The sequence below is a fragment of the Xylaria bambusicola genome, assembly GCF_022495145.1.
Source record: "Xylaria bambusicola strain CBS 139988 unplaced genomic scaffold F5B22scaffold_30, whole genome shotgun sequence".
Taxonomy (NCBI): domain Eukaryota; kingdom Fungi; phylum Ascomycota; class Sordariomycetes; order Xylariales; family Xylariaceae; genus Xylaria; species Xylaria bambusicola.
The window spans coordinates 307,328-328,929 of NW_025953583.1; the positions used below are offsets into that span (position 1 = coordinate 307,328).

The 21,602-nt window shown below is 49.0% G+C and overlaps 6 protein-coding genes and 1 non-coding gene across 7 annotated transcripts; 3 read left to right on the plus strand and 4 right to left on the minus strand.

The window, feature by feature from the left end:
- Window positions 1-210: 210 nt before the first annotated feature.
- Window positions 211-291, minus strand: F5B22DRAFT_t125. Its single transcript has one exon. It is a non-coding gene; the product is annotated as a tRNA-Asp (tRNA).
- Window positions 292-631: 340 nt separating this feature from the next.
- F5B22DRAFT_612534 (urease accessory protein UreG) lies at window positions 632-2,053 on the plus strand. The gene is made up of 2 exons (XM_047975347.1): window positions 632-1,076; window positions 1,363-2,053. The coding sequence occupies exons 1-2, from the start codon at window positions 901-903 to the stop codon at window positions 1,997-1,999; spliced, it is 813 nt and encodes a 270-aa protein (XP_047829458.1). The 5' UTR covers window positions 632-900; the 3' UTR covers window positions 2,000-2,053.
- On the minus strand, window positions 2,040-4,910 carry F5B22DRAFT_612536 (uncharacterized protein). Its single transcript, XM_047975348.1, has 2 exons — window positions 4,558-4,910; window positions 2,040-4,464 (listed from the first exon to the last, which is right to left on the minus strand). Exons 1-2 carry the CDS (start codon window positions 4,658-4,660, stop codon window positions 2,141-2,143), a joined length of 2,427 nt encoding a protein of 808 aa, XP_047829459.1. The 5' UTR covers window positions 4,661-4,910; the 3' UTR covers window positions 2,040-2,140.
- Window positions 4,911-5,057: 147 nt separating this feature from the next.
- On the plus strand, window positions 5,058-7,337 carry F5B22DRAFT_612538 (WD40-repeat-containing domain protein). Its single transcript, XM_047975349.1, has 7 exons — window positions 5,058-5,643; window positions 5,700-5,791; window positions 5,943-6,050; window positions 6,118-6,141; window positions 6,192-6,429; window positions 6,484-6,796; window positions 6,852-7,337. Exons 1-7 carry the CDS (start codon window positions 5,214-5,216, stop codon window positions 7,282-7,284), a joined length of 1,638 nt encoding a protein of 545 aa, XP_047829460.1. The 5' UTR covers window positions 5,058-5,213; the 3' UTR covers window positions 7,285-7,337.
- A 29-nt stretch (window positions 7,338-7,366) lies between these two features.
- Window positions 7,367-8,773, minus strand: F5B22DRAFT_276857 (uncharacterized protein). The gene has a single exon (XM_047970254.1). It carries the CDS (start codon window positions 8,676-8,678, stop codon window positions 7,662-7,664), a length of 1,017 nt encoding a protein of 338 aa, XP_047829461.1. The 5' UTR covers window positions 8,679-8,773; the 3' UTR covers window positions 7,367-7,661.
- A 663-nt stretch (window positions 8,774-9,436) lies between these two features.
- F5B22DRAFT_276875 (C6 zinc finger protein) lies at window positions 9,437-11,764 on the minus strand. The gene is made up of 7 exons (XM_047970255.1): window positions 11,353-11,764; window positions 11,211-11,297; window positions 11,026-11,160; window positions 10,965-10,977; window positions 10,359-10,847; window positions 10,278-10,302; window positions 9,437-10,150 (listed from the first exon to the last, which is right to left on the minus strand). The coding sequence occupies exons 1-7, from the start codon at window positions 11,644-11,646 to the stop codon at window positions 9,832-9,834; spliced, it is 1,362 nt and encodes a 453-aa protein (XP_047829462.1). The 5' UTR covers window positions 11,647-11,764; the 3' UTR covers window positions 9,437-9,831.
- Window positions 11,765-16,887: 5,123 nt separating this feature from the next.
- On the plus strand, window positions 16,888-19,120 carry F5B22DRAFT_612552 (glycosyl hydrolase catalytic core-domain-containing protein). Its single transcript, XM_047975350.1, has one exon. The coding sequence runs from the start codon at window positions 17,511-17,513 to the stop codon at window positions 18,762-18,764; it is 1,254 nt and encodes a 417-aa protein (XP_047829463.1). The 5' UTR covers window positions 16,888-17,510; the 3' UTR covers window positions 18,765-19,120.
- Window positions 19,121-21,602: the final 2,482 nt, after the last annotated feature.

Consider the following 21,602-nt stretch of genomic DNA (forward strand, 5'->3'; position numbering starts at 1 on the left):
GAAGGTATGCGAGGCTTGGCAGATGGAACCTACACGAACAAGAGCAAGAGTAAGATACTAAATAGATAAAACAAGGTGAAAATGAATACAATCCATTAAACGAGGGGTTTAAATACCAAATACCTAACTAAACAAACTAATTTGCTCCGAAAAGAGGCAGGAAAAAGCGACAATTGGTAGAGATTTGCAAAAATGAAAAAGAAACCAATGCTCTCGATCGGGGAATCGAACCCCGGCCACCTGCGAACTGTCTATGACAAGCAGGTATCCTAACCACTAGACCAATCGAGACTGTCAGCCGAGGTCTTTCATTGATTATCATTGATCTGGAAATATCAGTATATATATAACTAGCCTAGGTAACCACGTTACTTCTCCAAGTGATCATAACGAGTTATGTATTCTTAAGAAGAGAAAAGAAAGTTTTGTACGATAGGTAGTCACCCGTCAAAACAGGTAAGATACATTAGTGTGAGCTCGCAGACAGTAAAAGGGCACACAGCTAGGTACCCCGAACAAATTTAAATGATGGGGAAATTTACTGAGCCCCCAGAACTTGATATGAAAAGGCATCTAAACAATTGCTTACGCTTAAAATCCTACTGATCATTGGAAATTAACGAAGTAGATAGAATCATGAACCTCTTTGCCATATGTCATGACCATAAAAGAAACATGAATACCTATATAGAATATACTATCTACGAAGTATGTTCTCCTCAGTTTCGATTGAGCTGAGGTGGGGTGAAAGTGACAGCCCCGCATTGAAAGTCAGTCAGAAAGTTTGCCCCTCATCACAAGATTCAATCAATTGAATCAACGTAATCCTTAGTCACAAGTAAACTCGCTTAACAATACCACAGCTCCAGTTACACACACAATTCACTACGCATACACAAGATGTCGCATTCTCATGACGGCGTGAGCCACTCCCATTCCCACGAGGGCATCTCGGCCGCCGAGCACGGCCACTCTCATGAGATCCTCGACGGGCCCGGCAGCTTCCTCGGCCGGGAGATGCCCATAGTCGAGGGCCGGGACTGGAATGAGCGGGCCTTCACCATCGGCATCGGAGGGTAAGTGACTTGACGCGATTCGTTCGTTTATTCATGTTCCTTCTCCATATGCCTGAGCACGTATAGCGAGCTGGCATAAAGGCATGGATACCCCTGTGCTTCTACACATTGGAATCAAGATATACACTCTTGCATAGACACTATATGTATATCTTATACATGTTTTGTAAAAACATACATATCCACAGATACACTACACAGATCTATTCACAACCTATCCTCAACATACTATCCTATATCTCATCATGAAGCAAGAAACAAAAAACAAAAGCTAACCCACCCCCAGCCCCGTCGGCTCCGGCAAAACAGCCCTAATGCTCGCCCTCTGTCTCGCCCTCCGCAGCAAATACGGTCTGGCCGCCGTAACAAACGACATCTTCACGCGCGAGGACGCCGAATTCCTCACGCGGCACGCGGCTCTGCCAGCGCCGCGGATCCGCGCCATCGAGACAGGCGGGTGCCCGCACGCCGCCGTGCGCGAGGACATATCGGCGAACCTCGCGGCATTGGAAGATTTGCACGCGCAGTTCGCGCCGGACTTGCTCCTGATCGAGTCGGGCGGCGACAATCTCGCGGCGAATTACAGCCGCGAGTTAGCGGATTTCATCATCTACGTCATCGACGTCAGCGGCGGCGATAAGGTGCCGCGGAAGGGAGGGCCGGGGATTACGCAGAGTGATCTGTTGGTCGTGAATAAGACGGATCTGGCTGAGGCCGTGGGCGCTGATTTGGGTGTTATGGAGCGTGATGCGCGGAAGATGCGCGAGGGCGGGCCGACGGTCTTCGCGCAGGTGAAGAAAGATGTCGGGGTGGATCATATTGTGAATTTGATACTGAGTGCTTGGAAGGCGTGTGGTGCGGAAGAGGTAAGCAGGAGTAGAGGGGGCCCGAGGCCGACCGAGGGTTTAGAGACGCTGGGCTAGAACAATCACTTGTAAATAACTAAGTGTAAAGAATTTGATATTCATATGCAAAAAGTAAACTTGAAATTGTTGGCTGTTTGCCATGTGACCATTCATAACTCATCAAAACTATATACCCGGAACGCCAGATCATGTAAACCTCTATTGGACATCTTCATCCATCGCATCACTTTGTCCAACAGCCTCACCCCCTTCTAATAAAGGTCCAGTGAACGGTGTGGCACTCCGTGGCCACATACGCTTGTATAGACTGACACCAATTGAATCTTGAGGGTTGATTTTGCCGTCAAAGTTAGCCTTGAAGTAACCGTGAGTACCTAGCGTCTCCTTGATATAACCACTCCTACCCCTTCTTGTCCAAAGTGGGAGAGCTTTAAACCATTCGACATCTTCCTTGTTGAAAAACATCCATCTGATAGTACAGACCTTCTTGTGCATATGGTAAGGGTGACCAGTCAAGATTGCACGCTTAGCAACCACCCGGGAGGTGGATGGCGCACGAGAGGTGCCTGTGGCAACTAGCTGGAGAGGGAGAGCTGCTGGGCCATCGCTATACTTTGGAGTCAGCCGCTTGAAGAACAGCGTAGGGACAGAGCCCCAAGTGACGGGACCCATGAAAGTCGCAATTGCAGCATCTCCTGGGTGAAGAAAACGGCTGTATTTGTGAACATCATTTTCGGTGCTTCCACTGTTGGAGAATAGAGGGTTGATGACGAATCTCCGAGGACCACACTGCACAATGAGTTCTTCTTTCGCCTTGATTGATTTTTCGTAGTCATCTTTGTGCGCAATGTCAAAGTTCACTACTGTCTTCTTGTTCTCATGCCTGAGGAGACTGAAGAGAGTAACTGGGTGCGAGGGGTTATAGGTCTCCTGTACGGTTGCAGGCACACCCTTAAGATAAACATTGACTCGGGTTCCAGGAGCAACACCGCCAATCAAAGCTTCGCGAAGCGCTCGGTTTCTCGAAGATTGATAGTCCTGAATTTGTAAAAGTCTAGCCCAATCTTCAGGCTGATATGGTAGATCTTCCTCCTTATTCCAAGGACTTGTTCTCAGACTCTTGAGACCTCTGTATTTGGCTAGCCTTTCGCGGGCGAGCACATGTGGATGTAATTCAATCTCATCAGGAAATTCTTTGTCTTCTTCTACTTCGTCGCGTTTGCGATCCCGGTACGCAGAGAGTTGCTGCGCATCCTCGTCCTCATTTGGCTCCACAAAAGCCTCAGATTGAGGATACTCAGACATGGCCGCCTCAGTAGGTTCACGGCCAGCGAGACCTTCCACACCATCTTCTGGCCTGGCTGGGACCGTTTCATCCTGCATGTCTTGCATTTCTTCGTCAAACTCTGATCCAGAGTCTGAGGCGTCATCTAAAATCCACTTTGCTTGGTAAGCGGATGTTCCCTTAGGTAATTTTTTAGGCACCTCATATCTCTCAGGCTCTTCTTCCGAGAAATAATGATGGTCATCGAGTAAAACACCCTTTTGAGCTGTCGGGGCTTTGGATTCCATATCATATCCATCGTCAATATCGTTCATGACAGCTTCTTCAGGAGCTAACTCGGCTAGATCATCCAGATCTTCATCTGGCGTCTCCAGTAACTTTTCTTCTTCCGCGTCGTCCACAGCCATACCCTCGTCTTTTCGTTTTCTATTCGATATAGGAGCTGCTGTGATCTTTTCTATTTGAAAAGTGCCCCATTCGCCCACGTGCACTAATCGGTCAGCTTTCAGCCCCTTTCCACGGACGACACCTGTGAGTACAGTAGACTCTCCTTCAGCGGATGCCCACCGTACGCTGTCTACAAGCATCCATGATCGTTGGTCTCTCCAGTTAACTCCCTTCGGCATTGTGCTGCAAAGGGACCTCATCAGGTTAGAGCATTCTTGCCTGGAGTCAAGACTGTAGACTTTGTCCTGGCCAGGATGGAAATGTGTCATGAAGGAGGCTAACGATTTGACGACATCGGGCCTGGCTTTTGCGGGCTCGACCTTATCGAGGTTCTGGACCACGGTGTACAATGTCGACATACCCTGGTTTTCGATGCTTCGAATGATTAGCTCTCCCAAGGAGTCAACTTCGGTCTCAGCAGACAATATAAAGACAATGAAGTCGGCGACTCGAGCAGCATCCATACAGACCGAGAGGTCTCTCTTGACTGGCACATATTGTAATTTTTGTTTGAAGCGGTCGACCGGGACGCGAAATGTGGAGGTGGAGACATCACACTCGATATCTAGACTACCATTGAGGTTTTGGATAGCGGCGAGGGCATCGCCATCGGCACATAGAGGGACAACAGCAACAATTCTTGGGGCGCCATCTCGACCCATGAATATAGAAGCCTCCTTCTGGTGCTCTTTATGCTTGGTAAGTTGGCGCTGCTTGGCCTGGTTTCGTCGATCGATTTTGGACATGACTTGTTGGTGGGGAGTCTTTCGCCTTTCGTTAGGTACCTTGCCTGTGACGCAAGACTTGGTTAGCCTCCAGGATACAATATTAACGTTGTCTTAGACTATTAGACTATCTAAGACGCCATGCTCGATATTATTACCTTTGGATTGATCGCGAAGGGCGCCTTTCGTAGCCTTCTTCGATTTGAAGGCCTTATGCACAACTTTAGTGGTTGGCCGGTGGGAGTGTGTGGCCGAAGGCATCTTGCCGTCGCCACCCGCTTTAAATCGAAAGGGTAGCGAAGCCAGATTGAAGAGTAAATTTCATATAATGTGTATTATTGGCTGGGTTTCCGCTTCCCAAATCCTTCGTGAGTCACCGGCGACAATGATTCAGAATGATATTTTGCAAATCATATGTTACAGATATTGGCACATAAAAATGTTGGAGGGGTCTAATGTCCGCTATGGGTATCGATTAGAGATAGAGGGGCATAGTTTTTTTGTGTGGGCGATGCGATCTGCGTACTAAAAGTACCAGCAAAAAGTTCCTAACGAGTGGTACATTGGTACCTACTCGCCTACTGACAGCTTATCGCGGTGGGGCATGGAATCTGTTATCACTGTGTCTCCACTAAAATTTCTAGATGACCGGGAATGCCTCTAGCTTCTTGTTGACTTCAGCATTTGCGCCGCCTTGTCAATTATACCGAGCTGGATATACCGCGACGACAATTGCATCTTTTTTTGCGGAAAATTTGAAACTGCTATTCGTACCCTCGGCTCAATCAACGCCACCAACACGCGATCCGCTGCTATGGAGACTGACAACGGCGCTCGCGTCGTTGACCAAGCCAGGACGAGTCTCGTACCCAAACATGAACGAGAAAAACGTCGACGGGAGAAGGAGGCACAGAGAGATTATGGCAGGGGCAGAAGAGTCAACACAAGAAATATAAAAGACAAGAAACTGCGCAGGAATTTGCAAGCCCTCGAATCCAAATACAAAGAAGCCACCCTCAAGGCGAAAGATGCCGAGATCTTGCTAGAGGGAACATCAGGTTATCTCGAACCGGAAACCGAGTTAGAACGCACATATAAGGTCACACAGGAAGAGATACAAGAAAGCGTGTCCATTGCGACAGCACAGAAGCGATTCGACTTGACCCTCAACGAGCTCGGCCCTTACGTGTTTGACTACAGTAGGAATGGCCGTGATCTATTGTTAGGTGGGAGGAAGGGACACAGTACGCGCATCTTCAAACGACGGGTTTATAACGGAATGCTGACAGGCCGGAAACAGTTGCCTCCATGGACTGGCGGCAAGGAAAACTGAATTGCGAGTTCCAAGTTAATGAAGTAGTCCGGGATGTTCGCTGGTTACATACAAATCAGGTAAGCATCCTTCGGCGTGTGCTCTACCGTCAGTTCGTTGAGTAGTTTGAGTTCCATGGGCTGCTGGATTGGCCTATGCGATATTGATAACTCAGTGAACTGTCGATGGTGCGACTATCCTTTCACCTGATACTAATACGCTTTCGTTCAGTATATGGCAGTAGCCCAAAAGAAAAACGTCTATATATATGATGGTCAAGGTGTTGAGTTGCACTGCCTAAACCAGCATCGCGAAGTCTCACATCTTGAATTCTTGCCTGTAAGTCAAGCCCACTATATTAGTACTAAGTATATGATGACCTGGCAGTTGCTAACGTATCTAATAGTATCATTTCCTCCTTGCCACGCTTGTAAGTCATATGAGCGAGGTTTGATGCTCACTTTTGCTCACTCGATACAGGGAATCAGTGGTCACCTTAAATACCAGGACGTTTCAACAGGTCAGCTGGTGAGCGAGATTGCTACTAAATTGGGGCCTCCGGCTTCTTTGGCGCAAAACCCATACAATGCGGTCTGTTTCACTGGACATAATAATGGTCAAATCCAACTCTGGAGTCCTAGCTGTTCCTCTTCAAATGGACCACTTGTTAAGTTATTAGCCCATAAAGGACCTGCTCGCGCTATGTCTATCGATCGAGGTATGTCTTCTGGTTACTCGCAGCTTGTTCAATAACATATGCTTACTAAAACAGAGGGACGATATATGGTATCCACTGGCCAGGACTCCAAGATGGCTGTCTGGGATATACGTCAGTTCCGCGTAGTAAACGAGTACTTTACAAGGCAGCCAGCTTCTTCTGTTGCTATATCAGATCGAAATGTTGTCGCCGTAGGACATGGAACGCATACCACACTTTGGAATGGTCTCTTCACAAAACACGCAGCCGAGCAAACTAAGGTGCAGAGTCCATACCTAACATGGGGAGGTGAGGGTCGCAGAGTCGAGAGAGTGAGGTGGTGTCCATTAGAAGATGTCCTGGGTATTGGTCATGATGAAGGATTTAGGTATGTCACCAATAAGTATTCTTACCATATTGACTGATTATTGACCATGTCATAGTTCTATCATTGTTCCTGGAGCAGGAGAGCCTAATATGGATGTCATGGAAGTCAATCCCTTCGAAACAGTCAAGGACAGACAGAATACTGAGGTTCGATCGCTTCTCAACAAATTATCGCCAGAAATGATTGCTCTGGACCCCACATTCATTGGAAACCTCGACTTGCGCTCTGAGGAGCAACGACAGGCCGAAAGGGATCTTGATGCCAAGCCGGTGGACATTGAAACGGAGATAAGGAAGAAGGCACGTGGAAAGAATAGCACGCTTCGGAGATATCTCAGGAAACAGCGGGCAAAGAACGTTATCGACGAAAAGAGACTCAAGGTTGATGAGATATGGAAGGAACAACGATTACAAGAACGAGAGAAACAGCAAAAGGAGAGGGAAGCAGATCTGGGACCAGCCCTGTCTCGGTTCGCAAAGAGAGACTAGCTCATTTAATAATATATACCCATTTGATTGCATCCCGCAGCTGGGACCGCCGATAATGTTTGTGTTTATATCTGGGGGTATCATTCGAGTACGTCAAGTGATAATTGCTACTGGTATAAGCCAACTTCGCGCTGATCTCTTGATAAGGGGTAAGCTACGGAACATAATCACTAGATACTATCGGACTTAAACACCAGTCAGTCACTAGTCATATATCAAATGCCCATGTCTACAGGCTTATCGCTGGCAACAGTCTATTATATCAAGAACTCAGGTAGCCATCTACCAAAGGGAAAGAAAAGAAAAAAAAGCTCAAGACAATCATTAACAACCCCATTACCATCCCATCCTCTCTTCCAAATTAATTCACATATCAATTAGCTGACAATAGCCCCAATAGTAGCAATCTGCTGCGCCCGCCGTCTATCGACCTCGCGCTTGAGCACGGAAACCGCAGTAGTCACGACGAGCCACTCGACGCGCTCGCGCCTCTTCTCCTCGAACGGCGACAGATCGAGCATCAGCCTGCCCCCGTTGCCCGCGGACGAGCGGCTGGAGCCCGGACTGCGGTAGGTCTCGTTGCGCACGAGCTGCGCGATGCGGGTGCCGGTCTTGGTGTTTTCTTTTTCTTTTTTTGCGATGGAGTTGGAGGGGGAAGGTGTGTACAGCTCGCAGATAAGCAGACTGTCAGCCGCGTAACTGGCGCGCTCCTCGGCGTTGCCGTAGCGCCAGCCGAACGTGCCTAGACCGGGCACCGCGAAGCGGATCGCGCGGGTGAAGAGGTTCTTGCCCGCGATCTCGAAGCCTTGGGGTTCTGCGGCATCGGCGTTACTGTCTTCTTCGTGACTTTGGTCGTCTGAGAGAGAGTCGCTGTGGGAACGTGATAGAGGAGGATTCCGCGTCGGATCTCCCAGGACTACGACGGGACGTCGGCTAGGCCCGAATCCGAAGCGGTAGGTTGTTGTTGTTAGAGGCGATTGCGTCTCGTCGTCGCCGTACGTTAGAAAGCTGGATCCGGAGCGGTGGTTGGGGCGCACGGAGAGGTAGAGTGGGCGGTCGAGGTGTCCTGAGGGCGTGAGTGTGAAGATTGGGATTGGGTCTGGGCGGGTGGGTGTTGGGAAAGAGAGGAGGTTTTTCCCTTGGGTTTGGATCTGGAGTTGTTTTGTTGGGGTGAAAATCGGGGGAGAAGAGGAGGATGGGCCTGCTATGGTTGAGGTCTCTGGGGCGTGCGATGAGGCTGATGTTGAGGCGGATAGGCTTGCGAGCTCGATGTCGTCGTACGGTGAATTTTTACCTGCGTGCTCGGAGTACGGAGGCAGTATTGGCGCTCTTAGGGATGTTTCTGAGCGGTTGGCGTGGATGTGGTAGGGTGGTGCTGCTGCTTGTGATGCCATCTTTCTTGTGTTTCTGAAATCTCGGGATGTAGTCAGGTAAGAAGGTAACAAAGAGATCTTGTTGCGAGGCGAGTTTGTCAAGGTAATAATAGACTGTATTCCCTTTTCTATATGTTGATCGACGACTACCTATCTAGAACCCATCGCGAGCCGCAAGTCTGTCTATATATCTAACCTTTAAGCTAGTCCATGCTTGCCATGAAGTCTTTCAGCATGAGATCGTCAAGCCACCATGCCAAGAGATACCAGAATACGGGGAATGCGAAAAGCATATCCGTAGTTACGACGGTGACACGCGAGCAATATAGCCCATATATACCAAACTCAACGAGCCATAGTCGAGGAGGCGGAGCAGTGGCTTAACATTTATCGATCACTTGTACTCGCTTTGTCCTCACGAACACTTACCTAATCGTTCGAATATAATATCGCGATAATATAATGACCGCCCATCGCAAGACATGTGATTGGCCGCGGCACCAGTAACTAGACAAATCAGCCTTACCACTAAGACGAAACTTGACTAAGACAGGGCGCCGGACGGTGGCGTGGTCCGCGGGATCGACAGTGACAGGACCTGGGGGGGTGTTCTTGTTTTCTTTGTCTCTGCTAGGCGCAAACCACTAGAAATATTAGGCTTGTAGGTAGAACCTGCTGCCGCCGCACGCGAAATACGACGAAAACGAGGTGCATGACGAAGTGCATAAGCCCCCCAGTCATCTCTCACCACCAAGGGGGCTAATTGGCGCTAATGTGGCGGTGTAAGCCCCTTTCGGTTGGGTTGAATCAGTCTTGGGATGGGCTCCCAACGCGAATTTCTTTTTGAACAACGAGGTTGCTCGCCGTTTGACTCATGGTCCATCATGTGGAGTGCGCAGTTATTGTTGATGTGTTACGGCCAAGACAGCATGCTAGATGGAGCTGTCTCTCTTCTGAGCATCCCATCAGATCGTAATCATCTAGCCATATGGAGATGCGAATGCAAGTTGCGATTTTGCTTCTTGAAGATTGAGGTTGATATGTAGTGTAAATTTGGAGTGAAGATGAAGTACTCCGCGCGCAATAATATGGTATCAATAGTAATTAGAAATTAAAGAGCACCTAGCTCATGCGCCCATAGGTATGATAAGCAATTGTCACAAGGTATATCTCTTCAATGACGCAACAACTCCTTGCCAAAGTAACCGAGATTTATATCCAGCTGCGCCTCAACCCAGAGGGGCCACTGGTTGTACTGCTGGTGGTCGGCATCAATGTGTCGATTGATGTGCTTTAGCCACCTGACCATACCCAGGTCCATATCACCGTCCTTTCGGCCAGGTTTCTCCCGCTGGCTGTAGTGCTCGGCCCCAGTGATTGTGGCCATGATTTGTTTCAGGGCAATCCAGTGTGAAGCGAGCAGTAGACACACTTGGTTCCCGCCATCAATGAGGGACTGGAAGTTCTCATGCGAGATTTGCATCCACCAGCCACTAATTCAGATGTTAGCATATAGTCCCGCTGCGCGCGGATTTGATCTGAATTGAAGACACAGAACCCTCTTCAAACCGAATGAACCTGATAAAGTAGATACTAGATAGTGAACATGTGTATACTTACTAGTGTTTGCAGAGCTTTTGATATGCTAGTTTATCGCATCAGAATTGAGCCTAGAAAAACCGCCACTAGATAAAGACTTACCTTCGAACGAAGAGGTATATAGAGCTTCCGCAATTTCGGTGAGCAGCTGGTGGTAATCAATTTCGACTTGTTGCTGGCAGAGTGGTTGAAGGGCAGCGATGTTTGCCACGGCCATATCAGTCCACTCTGTACGAATCGGCGGGATAGCCTCCATCAAAGGCTGTAGAATCTCCATCTGGTCGTCGCCAAGGAAGTTGGAAAATATGAATTTGGCTCCCTTGCAGTACATCTGAATCGCGACGATGATGATGCCTCGGCAGAAGGTCATGAATTCTGCCATGCCATCGTCGAGCATGACTGATTGGAAAGTGAGGGCGTAGCATGTTGCAAGGAGTGCGTTGCCTTCCTCGAAGGTGTTCGTTTTAGGGACGTCAGTTAACGTTTTCTTGATAGCCTTTATCGCCTTTAATCGGTGTGCCATAGCGAAAGTGACGAGACTCGGATCATGAATCATCAAGTCGGAAGCTGCAAGACCTAGGATAGCATGCACTACGACCACGATAGTTAGTCGGACTTGCTTCGTCTCATCTAGTTGACATAGGGGTTGCTATTGATTCAAGAAGCGTATAGCCAGCAGGGGCTAAGACGAGGAGGCTAGACACGTACTAAGATATTCGTGCTGGAAGACTGGTTAGTACTTTGAAGTCTTATGGCTGAAGCAACCTACGTTCTGAGACAAGCATGGCACTTCATGTGTCCAAATCGACTCGTTGCCCAACGGGTGATGCGGAGAGCAAGTTAGGAGAAAATGCTGGAAGAAGCGCATATCTTGAAGGCTAAAGAGGGGGATCTGATGTTGCGGCTGCATATAGTCAATATCGAGTTGTTCGGGTCTCAGCATCCGAGACTCACTTGATGAGTGATCTGGGGCACGACCGGGTACTCGCATTTGAGACCTGTCTTAACGCAGTGCCCGCACGACGGCCGGGTTTCTTGACACTATCGGAGCCAGTATGAGTCAGGGTCGATGTGAACAGCAGCGCAGGAGAAGTACCTTGATTCTACGCCTCTTGCAATTGTAACACCCACGACGGCTCTTAGTGTGGCCTCTTCTCTCCAACCTTGGCTTTTGGTTGGAATTGCTTCTAACAACTGCGGAAGAAGTAGGTGGTGAAACGCCAGCAGAGGTAACATCATTCATTACTGATGCCGACCCCGAAGAGCCGGTATCCCCCAGGTAATCGAGATCGTCATCTTGTAAGTAAGCAGCATAGTCGAATTCGGTGTTGTTGCTCCCCAAGGTTAGGAGGGGTAAGCTTGTAGACTGGCTGAAATCTAAGGGGTCCATGACGGGTGTCGAAGCATACGCTTTTTGCTAAACTGAAGGCAACGAGCGTGTTTTAAGAGATACCACGGAGGATGAGGAGACTTGGGAGGAGCCCCCTTCGATATTATTCCTCATAAGTCCCAAAAGATCTTTGATTAACTTCTAGAAGGAATGGAGCGCTCTGATGCCAAGCAATATCAAGGACTATCTGAGTCAATCACGTGTCTAGTCGGGGCAGTGCTCCCGAAAGAGCACTTCTAGGGCTGAACACGCAACCCGTCATTGGCTTGCTCAACCACCTTCGAGGCTGGGTTGGTCCAATGTCTTAGTTGTGAATGATCATCAACATCATCGTCACCCTGCACAAGACCCCAGCAAACACCATACATGCAAGTCTTGGCGATATTGCAACCTTGACTTTCGATGGATGAGTCAGATCGCGCAAAGCCAAAGGCCACTACTAGGTATTTGATAAGGGCCCTCGAATCACTATCCAACATAGTCTTATGGAGATCTCAATAGCACCGAAGATATTGTCTATATCTGTAAGGCACGACAAGAGATGAGGGTCGATGACGGGCATCAATCGCGTCGCGCTAGTACAGGCCTTTCCATTGATATGCACACTTCGGTACTGCCCGCCATACTTTATCGGCACCTCTGACCATTTGTTCAGAGGCAGGTCGTACTCTGAGCCAGAATTCCTAAGCCTTGTTGCATCGCGATTGAACAATCGTTGCTACTGTATGTTGAGCTGTGCGCTGCGCCCCAAAGACAGGGTCCCCTAAGAACCTGGTTAATTAATGAGATAATAGGTGACTTGATTAACCAGCCCAAACCTGAAAGGCTCACGAAATGAGGGGAAACAGTAAGCTTCTTCTTGTTCTCATTGCTCGCATTTGCTAAGTGTCTGCCTAACTGCCAGAGTCTTAAACAGGACACCGAGAGCATTGGTTAGACCCAAGCATTCCCCGACAGGGTCTAGCTTGTAGTATACTCCGGCATCCGGCAACATCGTGAGCGATTGCCTGTGATCATAGAGATGTGGACGTCTTGAATCGCAACCCCAACAAAGGACGGCTCAACACATCAGCCGAGAGGTTCGATACATAGACTAAGAAAATTGCAGGTTGCCTTGACGTGTTCGAATTGATTTGCAGGGACAGTAATATGTGAGTACACTGTAACTCAAGCCAACCAATCGCACATAAGACTCGTCGGCAGGCTTCCACGGAATATATACATCGGCTCAGTTCCGATAACCTTTATATTATAGCTGCTGTCATTGGGTAAGCATGTGCATAGTTAGGTAGGTAAGTTTCAGAATGCGCGTCCGGGCAACTCACACATTACGCTTTTCGTCAAAGCACGCAGCTAGCTAGTTTGTAAGTATGCATATATATACTAGCATACGTCGACCCCAGAGAGAAAAAAAAAGTCTCGAGCAGTAGTGGCCGCTCATGCAAGAACCCGAAGACTGACGGATACAGGGATGTCGAGGATGGGACAATCAAAGTAACCGCGCATCATGAATATACAGTACGTACATACAACACAATAGGTATAACACAACTTGCCACGAGTGTCAAAGATGGCAATGCCACTTGGTAAGGGAGGTGGTGCAGGTAAGATATGGTAGCAGTGGTCTGGGCTGGGTTGGTGGCACAAAGCTCTTCAGGCCAACGTCAGACAGACAGACAGACACAGCACCATTACCCCGAGAGATACATTCCCCGGTTTCCTTGGAAGGTGAGACGGCGAGCAAAAGACCCCAGGATCACCTCATTTTGGGGAAACACAATCCTCGAAGATGAGGAGTGGCTTGTTGGGCAAACTTCATGTTGCTTTCAGTGTAGATAGGTAATGAATGATATGTCCGATATTAGACCTGGCTGCGTGGTAGGACTGTACACATGCTTTCGCGAGATGTGATAGGATGGGCGAGAGATAATCTCGTTTGTGTTTCATCATGATTAAATTTGCTGTTGCTACAGACTGAGGAAACCCTTTCCCAACAGCAGTTTGCTATTGTAGCGCACAGAGCAGGTATGAATTTTTACTTCTTTTCGGGTGCGTACCTATCGAACATACGTTTACTTACCTACTCTACCACAGCACTGTAGACCTACATGTAGGTATAAGTCAGCTGTATGTACTTCGTAAGCGTGACAACAGCCCTAAGTCGAAAGTCCCTGGGCTGAAAACCTGCCAACTGTTGAGATGCTGCCCACGCTCACGTCCGAATGTCCGAAGGTATTTCCACGAGTGCTAGTGGTGTCTTACGTAGTATACCGTACGCCAGCGAGGCCAGGAAACACTTCACACTACAGGCTACATACAGCACACATACCAAAGGAATTACTTACTTACGTGTACACAGGGCCAAGGCAGCTTACGCATACTGAGTAAAGCGTGACCGGCCTGTACCAGTAACCCACGTGGGCCGAATCAAGTGCCGTCGCCATTCGGCTACGCAAGTTGAAACACCCAGTCAAGCCACAAGTCTTCGCAACAGCTGTGACCAGCAAAGCTTATTGATCGATCGGATTGATCGACCGTCAAGCGCATCGCCGTCAGCTCCCCAGAGGCCACCTAGACTGCCTCCTTGTGGAGTATCTTACACTACCTACGGGAACTACGCGGTAAGTAGTGCACGCCGGTTTCTGGCGATGCACAACTGGTTTTGATCTATCAGCAGATAGCGTGCGAGAGGCGAGAGGCGAGAGGCTTTTTCTTTGCATCCTGTGCACCCGCCTTCGAGACCAAGGTGCTATCTGGTTTATGACTCGTGTTGGGCGATCATATCTTTTTGACAGCCGAAATTGATCTGACAAATGCAGCCAATTTCCACAGTCAAGGTTGTAGCACAGTGATCTCTGTACATGGAGCTTGTTTTCGCCTCCCATCTCGGCGCGGGATTTGGAGATACCTGCCTGCCGGCAAGTATACACGTGTACAACTTCTCGCTACGTAAACTGGATTTTCGTGACGGCCGACAAGATGGCGGGTGAATCGCCCCATATGACGACTCTAAAGAGGGTATCATGATCATGTCTAGCTTGGCCTTAAACATGGCTGGAAGATGGATGGCTGGATTCAATCAAGAGGAACAGATGGAGGCGGCGCCCTTTTTATTAACTTTTTGTCTTATTACCTGCCGCACTGGGAAGCTGAGGTTGTCGCTGAAGTGGTTGGCGCCACGAAAATAGACGTACAGGATTTACCAGGTACCTACAATGGTGTGTGTTAAACTGGCCGACACTGGAGCTTCCCTTTTTTTTTTTTAGAGAGAGAGAGAGAAAGGATTACTTGCTGCTGACATCTCCACACAGTTCGTCCGATTCGTCTGTTTCGACTCCATGTCCGCGCGTTCCTTGCAGCAGCTCAAAGTCCTGGCTGGTGTGTCTGGGTCCGTCCTTGTAAAAAACCTGAGTGTACCTGCATACGAACTGTCACGAACGAACAGGATTGGACACGAGAGCCAGGCACAAGGGGGCCTAGTAAGTACACGCGAGCGCCAGTCCACTTTGCAGCTTACTGAGCGATTGGCCGAGAAGAGTGGGAATACCTGCACCGCACCACAGCACCCGACCTCTGCCCGACAGTAAAAGATGACTGAAGAGCGATGCGCCGCTGGATGTCGCCGCGGCTGGGTGGGCTGGGTGGAGGTTACGTACTATGTACTGTGACCGGGACTCCATGTTAGCACTCTACTCTGCTGTAAGTAAGCTTACAGGTGAGCGAGAAGGAAAAGGAGATCAGCCTCCGCGCAGGTAGAGGTAGTGTGCACTTACGACAGTGATCACATCACTCGTAACCTCTGCCACCACCACCACCACCACCATCGCCAATAGCAGGAACAAGGTCTTCCAAGTCCTCGCTGCTGGTGCACTACCTCTGCACTACCTATTGCTACCGCGGGGCATTATTGTCCTTGTGCGGCTCTGTGGGCATCGTGGCATCGTCTGGGCGACGCTGATTATTACGATGTTGGGATAAATTGATGGGCAAGATCGGTGTTGGAGGTTGATGGCGGGTGAATGGCCCGTTCTTGGATAGCAGATTCTATTCCCGTTCAGTAGATTGGCACTGTCAATCCGCCGAAAATCCCAGCCATCATCAGCCCTGAGGAACAGCCTAGAATCCGACGGAGTTTTTAGTTTTTTCACTACCAATTTTTTTCTCTCGTTATTTTTGTAGTTGTAGTGTACCTACTTACACTAACCACTAACCACGAACTTCGAACCCCTGCAGAGAGAGCAAGTAATCCAGCCAACGAGGAATCAGGATTGACGGTGTTTCAGGACTCCTGGTAGCTACCTAACCCAGTATAGTCTAGACGGCTAAGCTCTGCATCCAGCCACTTGGGCCAGCGCTCTTAGCACTTTTAGCCCGCTGGTCCACTATCCGCCAATCCGCCGCGCTTCCTTTTACTTAGCGGAACTTGGAGCTGACGAACGAGCTGGTCTGTACCGAGCCTACTTACAAGCAGACTCGGCAGACTTCAAGTAACAACTGGCGCGCGGTGATGGGACACATCTGCTGCCCCTGTGGCTAACGCTAATTCGACGATCCTCCCGACATTCGGGGCCTACCTACTATCGTATGTACAGATAGATACATGTACATACATACGCTGTACTACCTACAGTACACTCTTCTGTTAGTAGACACCTATTATACAGAGAATTCTAACATTGTATCATGCTGGGTATGATCAATCGAGAAACCTGCTTGTCCAACCGTGGCCCCAGCGCAGGGTCATGTTGTTCGTTGTTGTTGCAAGGTCCATGGTCACAATGGGTGTTGTGTACCTGCATCTTCCCTATTTTCGGCCTTGTTTAGCGCACTGATGGCAGGTACGGTGGGAGTGGCTATATTACCCCTCACAGTGGATTCCTTCAGTAACTAGAACTTCTACTCAACAACATCAATAATATCCCCTTGGCAATCCCTACAGTTATCAGCACCGTATCCAGGTACGTGTACCTAGTAGCGTAGCGTATGGTGATAGGTATCCACCCCATCTATTTGCTCAGATCCGTCTCGTCAGCTCCACCCCTGGCGGCCCCACAATGCTACCCTCTCGCCTCCTCAGTGCCTCTTCAGTGCCTCCTCACCACACCACAGCGCAACCAACAACCAACAGCGACAGAGCGTTACCGACCTCTCTTAGTGGTTGGTTAGTGGTTGGTCCAGTGGCTGGCTCACTTACATGTAAGGTACCTGTACACGCACACAATGAACCCACACCCACCTTGAAGCACACATCGCACCCCTGCCCCCCTCCTCCTCACCTTTGACCCTTCACCCTTCATATTTCGTTCCTTTTTATATGTTGGTTCCGTCCGACCTCCATCGTCGTACATTCTCTCCTCCCTTTCGGTTCCCTACCGCCATCCGGGTTTTGGTTTCTTTCCATCCACATTCCTTTCTCCATCCAGGTCGCCAGACGTCCACCTTCACGTTCTTTGTAACTTGTTCTGCCGTGTTATTCGCAATCTCGACAGTCTTTTCAGACCCAAATAACATAGACAGCACATAAAGAAGCCACTCAAGCGAAGTTCAAGTGTGCCACTCGACAATTTCCCTCGTCGACAACGCATATTGCTCCCCCACCGTCTTTGATAGACTTAAGTTGCGCCGCTATTGAACCACGCAGAGCGTTGGCTGCAGAGACTGACTCCCTTTTTGGACCTCTTCCATTCCTTCTTACCTGACGATATCATATCTCTGATAGATACGTCTCGACATTCATTGCGAACTGCTGGCACCGCAACATTCATTTTCACCTTCAGGAAAGACGAACAAATCAAACCAAGGATCACTGTACATCCACCTCAACCACCTTCAACCATCACGATCCAGTATCACTATCATTAACCATGTATTCGAAAACGAGCTTGATGGCCCTTTGCGCCGCCGTTGCCGTGAAGGAGGTCGCTGCTGGTCACGGGCACCAGCATGCTCATGCTGACAAGCGGGAAATTGTTTGGGCCGCTACCGAGACTGTTGTTGTCACCGACTACGTTGTTGTCACTGTCACCGAGGGTGAGGAGCCCACCGCTGCTGCTGTCACCCCTTCCTCCACCCCAGTTGCCGTCACAACCACAACTAGGGTCCGTCGGCCTCATCACCACACCAAGCAGCACTCAAGTGTGCAGTCGGAGACCTCAACTTCGGTAGTTATCCCTGAGTCTACCCCGTCTGTTGAGGTCCCAATTGTGACCCCAACTACATTGGCCACTGTCACAAGACCCGCAACTACTAGCGTTGCCCAGGAAACTCCTATTGAAACCCCCATTGTTAGCCCTCCAGTTGAGGTCACTTCAGTGATTGAGGAGCCTACTATCATTCCTACCACATCTGCTGTATTTACTCCTACCTCTTCCTCCAGTGCTGCACCTGCTCCCACGAGCCACAGCGGTGGAAAGCGTGGTCTCGCCTTCAACGACGCAAGCCTGGTTCAAGAATTCCTTACTCTAGGTGGACAGGCCTCCTGGGCTTACAACTGGGGTTCGTCCTCTGCTAGCCTTCCCGAGGGAGTGACCTTCTACCCTATGCTTTGGTCTCCAGCTCCCGACCACTCCAACGGCTGGGACGGATTTGCTGCTGATGCCATCTCCAAGGGTGCCGATGCCCTTCTCAGTTTCAACGAGCCCGATATTGCCAGCCAAGCCAACATGTCTCCTGCGGATGCCGCCGCTGGTCACATTCAGTGGATGAACCCCTACTCTGGAAAGGCTCGCATCAGTACCCCCGCTATTTCCAGCAGTGCCAACGCCAACCAGGGTATCGACTGGCTCAAGCAATTCTTCAATGCTTGCAACGGTCAGTGTGCGTTTGACTTCTGCGCTGCTCACTGGTATGGTCCCGGTGGTGCCGACGGCGCCGGCCTGTTCCTTCAGCACCTCAAGGATGTCAACGAGGCCTGTGACGGTAAGCCGGTCTGGGTCACTGAGTTTGCTGCTGAGGGTGCTGGCGTCGATGAGTTCATGACCACTGTTGTTGAATCTCTCGAGAGCGAGGAATTCTCATTCGTCGAGAAGTACTCGTACTTCTTCGCTGCCGTGGGCCAGCTCTTCACCTCGCCCACTGAGCTCAGCTCCTTTGGAAAGATCTACGCCGGCGTTGCTTAAGCGCGTCTTGGGTCATGATGATATGGATAGCATGTTGCACTTTTTTGAAACTGCCATTGAGCGAACTCTGATTTAGATTGGAAATGTTCTGTTCAAATCCACTCTTCTACTTCGTCTGTACATAGTTTTTTATATGATTGTTCAAAGCCAATCTTTGCGGATTTGTTTACCGGTGTCCGTTCCCAGTTGTTTTTACAGGTGCGAACCCGGCAATCATTGCGTGTGTGTATGTGTTTTTAGGAAGCATTAGGCATGGGCGGATACGGGAAAAACACTGCTTGCTTTTCCTGATGGGAGCGCAAAGGATAGATTTACGAGCCCATGAAAATACCAACGAGATTCAAAATCTTCTCGAACTTGACAAGTTCCATGCTTCTTACCTCCTACGTGACGTATAATCCATGTTTGTCCCATGCTATCGGTAAATTAAGGACGTAAAGTTCCTTGGCACTGTGTCCTGCATTGTGCGCGCCGCAGTGGGTGAAATTAGGTTGTCTTGTCTTGGGTTCATGTGCCACGTGGGAAATGAGTTTATACTCGCTCTTAAAATATCCCTGTCTATCGGTGATTGTGAACATGGAAGAGATAAATGGTGTTGGAAATCTAGGTAGCGATAAAACAGAGCGGCTCCTAACTGTGAGGAAGATAGCTGGATAGATAGTATGCAAGAGCAGGTAGTTGGTTAGAGAAGGCTGTTTTTGATGATATTGTGCTCGTTATCATGCCCGAGGCCCGCTTGATGGTCGTGGATGATTTGGTATATTTGGTATAAGAGCAATTGTCTTCACGCTGTCGCTTGGGAGGAAGATTGCGAGGCCTGTGTTGATGTGCTCTGCGAGAGGATATCTGAAATATGCGGTTACGAGGTTGGTATGGTATGGAAATGAAGCGTGACTGAGCACTCGCTTACTCCCAGTGAGGGGAGAAGGTAAGGGGCAGAGGAAAGATATAGAGCTGACATGAGAGGCTAGTGGTTATTATTCCTAGTATTGGAGTTGATCCTCATGGCTGTGAATACAGTCTGCTGTTTCCTGGTATGAGTTCTTCGGGGGTAGCGTCGGGTAACTGCGAGTAACATATGCCAGGGGAATGAATATATGCGTGGGTTGGTGATGTTTGCCACCTTGCTAGTCTGAGAATGCAGCACATCTGTTATACCGGGTCGTACTCTATCTATCTATCTCCATGTATACAGGTCAGAGCCTCGCGTACGACTCGAGCACTCGGGTCAAAGTGACCCTTCATCTCTACCATTACCTCATCATTCTCATAGACTCTTTTCGGAAATCATCGGCCACTAAACCTCTGCTTTCCACATATGTTTGCTGGCTTACCATGTGGGACTTACATCGATGGCTTTGGGCTCGGTGCTCTCCTTTATATGGTTGGTTGTGCCAGCATGGCTGGTATGGCACAGCTGGGGACGGTATCAGCGACGGCAGGTAAGCGCAATAATGGTAGTAGATCAGTTTCAGCACACTGACGCGAGCTTGAACAGACTGGACAGATTCAAGCAGTCGAGAAACGATGTAAACCTCTCCGCTAGATGGTCACTAGGGTAGGACATATTCTTCAGAGCCCTAAAGTAGCTAGAGACGTTCACATACTTAATTGAGTTTTTTCTGGTAGTCACCGATGAATGTGGATCTACGTTTGTTCGGAATGTGTTCGAAGTGTTGGCAATCAATCCGATCGATCAGCAGAACATCGAGGCCATGCTGTCGACTAACTTTGCGGGTAATGCGTCCTCTCTAATGCAGGCCTAAGATGAGAGGTAAATTACCAATCTTTCAAAATGGAAAAGGCTATGTATGATCTGGTTGTACGTCCACTTATGTTTTGAGCATTGTCGGGCAGTGGAATCTTCACACAAGATGGCGCAGAATTAGAACACTCACGCCAGTTACTCCAACCCCTATTCGCGTCGAACCGGGCACAGAACTTCGTCGAGATACAAGAGTGCGTAGAGAGACTGATTGAGCGGATTCCAGTCAAACAGGAAATGGAAATAGACCTGCAGCTTTTGTCCTTCAAGCTCACCTTTCTATCGCATCGTGGCCGGCTATGTCACATTTATTGGATCTTTGACAATAAGGAGCTCCACGATGCTTGCAAGACGTGTCGTGGATTTATTAACGAGGCGGTAGGAGTGGCCTTGAAAATGTCATACAAACAAGGAGTTAACGAAGGACATAAATTTATCAACGCCCTAGTTGAACAAACTCGGGATCCAATTGTCGTGAGGGATCAGTGTCTCAACGTGCTTTTGGCGGGACGGGACAGCACTAGTTGCTGGTTATCTCGGACCTTGTAAGTCGTCGTTCTTCTACACACTGTACAGAAACACACCAATACTCTGATAACAGTCACCTGCTAGCTTGACTTGAGATAATTCTCAAGAAACTCAGATAAGAGGTTGAAGCTATAGTTGGCCTTGGAGCTAACGCATATATCACCATGATCCCCAAGCGCTAGCTCTCATCCCCTCTCAAGTCCTCCGTCTATATGCTTCCGCCCTAGTGAACTCGCGAGTTGCGATACGACAGACCATTATTCCACTAGGAGGTGTTCAGATGAGAAGTCCCTGCTATACGTAGCCAAGGGACAAGCGGTCGACTATTCTGTGACGGAAAAAGACGCGCTCACTGACTTGAGTCTATCTCTTATAGAAGAATTCGCGTTCCTCGAGGTTTCTTATACTGTAGCGTCTCTCGTGCAGGATACCACCTACAGAGAGATTGGTTGATATGAGAGCTGGAAAACAGGATTTGACTCTTGTAGTGTCTTGTGCTGAAGGGTGTGCGGTGTCTATGCGTCGCTAACTGATTTTGGTCACAT